Genomic DNA, 1285 nt, shown 5'->3' on the forward strand with positions numbered 1-1285 from the left:
TGACCCCCTCTATCCATCGTCTATGACCCCCTCTATCCATCATGAACAGGTGCACTTGGCTGGCAGGTTTCATTCTAAAGCATTGACCTCCCAATATCCAATCAGATGTGTCATCCATGGCTCTAATCTCTCTCCTTCCTCAGGCTCATCCAGGTGAGATGGTGGGTGCACTGGCCGCTCAGTCACTCGGAGAGCCTGCCACACAGATGACCCTCAACACCTTCCACTATGCCGGTGTGTCGGCTAAAAACGTCACCTTGGGAGTCCCACGTCTTAAGGAGCTCATCAATATTTCCAAGAAGCCAAAGACTCCGTCCCTGACCGTCTTCCTGCTAGGACAGTCCGCTCGCGATGCTGAGCGTGCAAAGGTGACAACTCGCTCTGTATACATTTCATGGTGCGCAATTCATGACACGATGTAAGACAATCACCTTCTGTCTGTCCTCTCCAGGATATCCTGTGCCGCTTGGAGCATACAACACTGCGCAAGGTCACTGCCAACACAGCCATTTACTATGACCCCAATCCTCAGAATACAGTGGTAGCGGAGGATCAGGAATGGGTCAATATCTACTATGAGATGCCAGACTTTGATGTGACCAGAATCTCCCCATGGTTACTGCGTGTAGAGCTGGACCGCAAGCACATGACCGATCGCAAACTGACCATGGAACAGATCGCAGAGAAGATCAATGCTGGTTAGTAGGACGCACTGTGTGCATAGAGGTGAAGACTTCCTCACCATTCATGTGGCCATTGAAATGTCTGTTCTGATCTCTTCTAGGGTTTGGCGATGATCTGAACTGTATATTTAATGACGATAATGCCGAAAAACTGGTTCTGCGAATTCGTATCATGAACAGTGAGGAGAACAAGATGCAAGAGGTGAGGACATCTGGTTTCTGGACGCTTCACCCCCCTCTGTGCTCAGACCAAAGGTTCTCTCTCCGGTCTGGTCTGTGTGCTCCACCTTCTCCATTCCCCTCCTCCTGTCTGGTCTGTGTGTTCCACCTTCTCCATTCCTCTCCCCTCTCCTGTCTGGTCTGTGTGTTCCACCTTCTCCATTCCCCTCCTCCTGTCTGGTCTGTGTGCTCCACCTTCTCCATTCCCCGGTCTCCTCCTGTCTGGTCTGTGTGTTCCACCTTCTCCATTCCTCTCCTCTCTCCTGTCTGGTCTGTGTGTTCCACCTTCTCCATTCCCCTCCTCCTGTCTGGTCTGTGTGTTCCACCTTCTCCATTCCCCGGTCTCCTCCTGTCTGTGTGCTCCACCTTCTCCATTCCCCTCC

The 1285-nt window shown here is 51.8% G+C and overlaps 1 protein-coding gene across 1 annotated transcript in view; it reads left to right on the top strand.

The window, feature by feature from the left end:
• The window catches only part of POLR2A (RNA polymerase II subunit A), a gene marked incomplete at its 5' end in the record, with an annotated part of 17074 nt that overhangs the window by 8977 nt on the left and 6812 nt on the right, over positions 1–1285 (top strand). The window contains 3 exons of the mRNA XM_018575104.1: positions 144–368; positions 452–698; positions 785–885. Of these exons, the coding sequence (XP_018430606.1) occupies positions 144–368; positions 452–698; positions 785–885 (573 nt within the window). The remainder of the gene's footprint in view (positions 1–143; positions 369–451; positions 699–784; positions 886–1285) is intronic.

This window comes from Nanorana parkeri, unplaced genomic scaffold (assembly GCF_000935625.1).
Source record: "Nanorana parkeri isolate BGI_ZX_2015 unplaced genomic scaffold, ASM93562v1 scaffold3558, whole genome shotgun sequence".
Taxonomy (NCBI): domain Eukaryota; kingdom Metazoa; phylum Chordata; class Amphibia; order Anura; family Dicroglossidae; genus Nanorana; species Nanorana parkeri.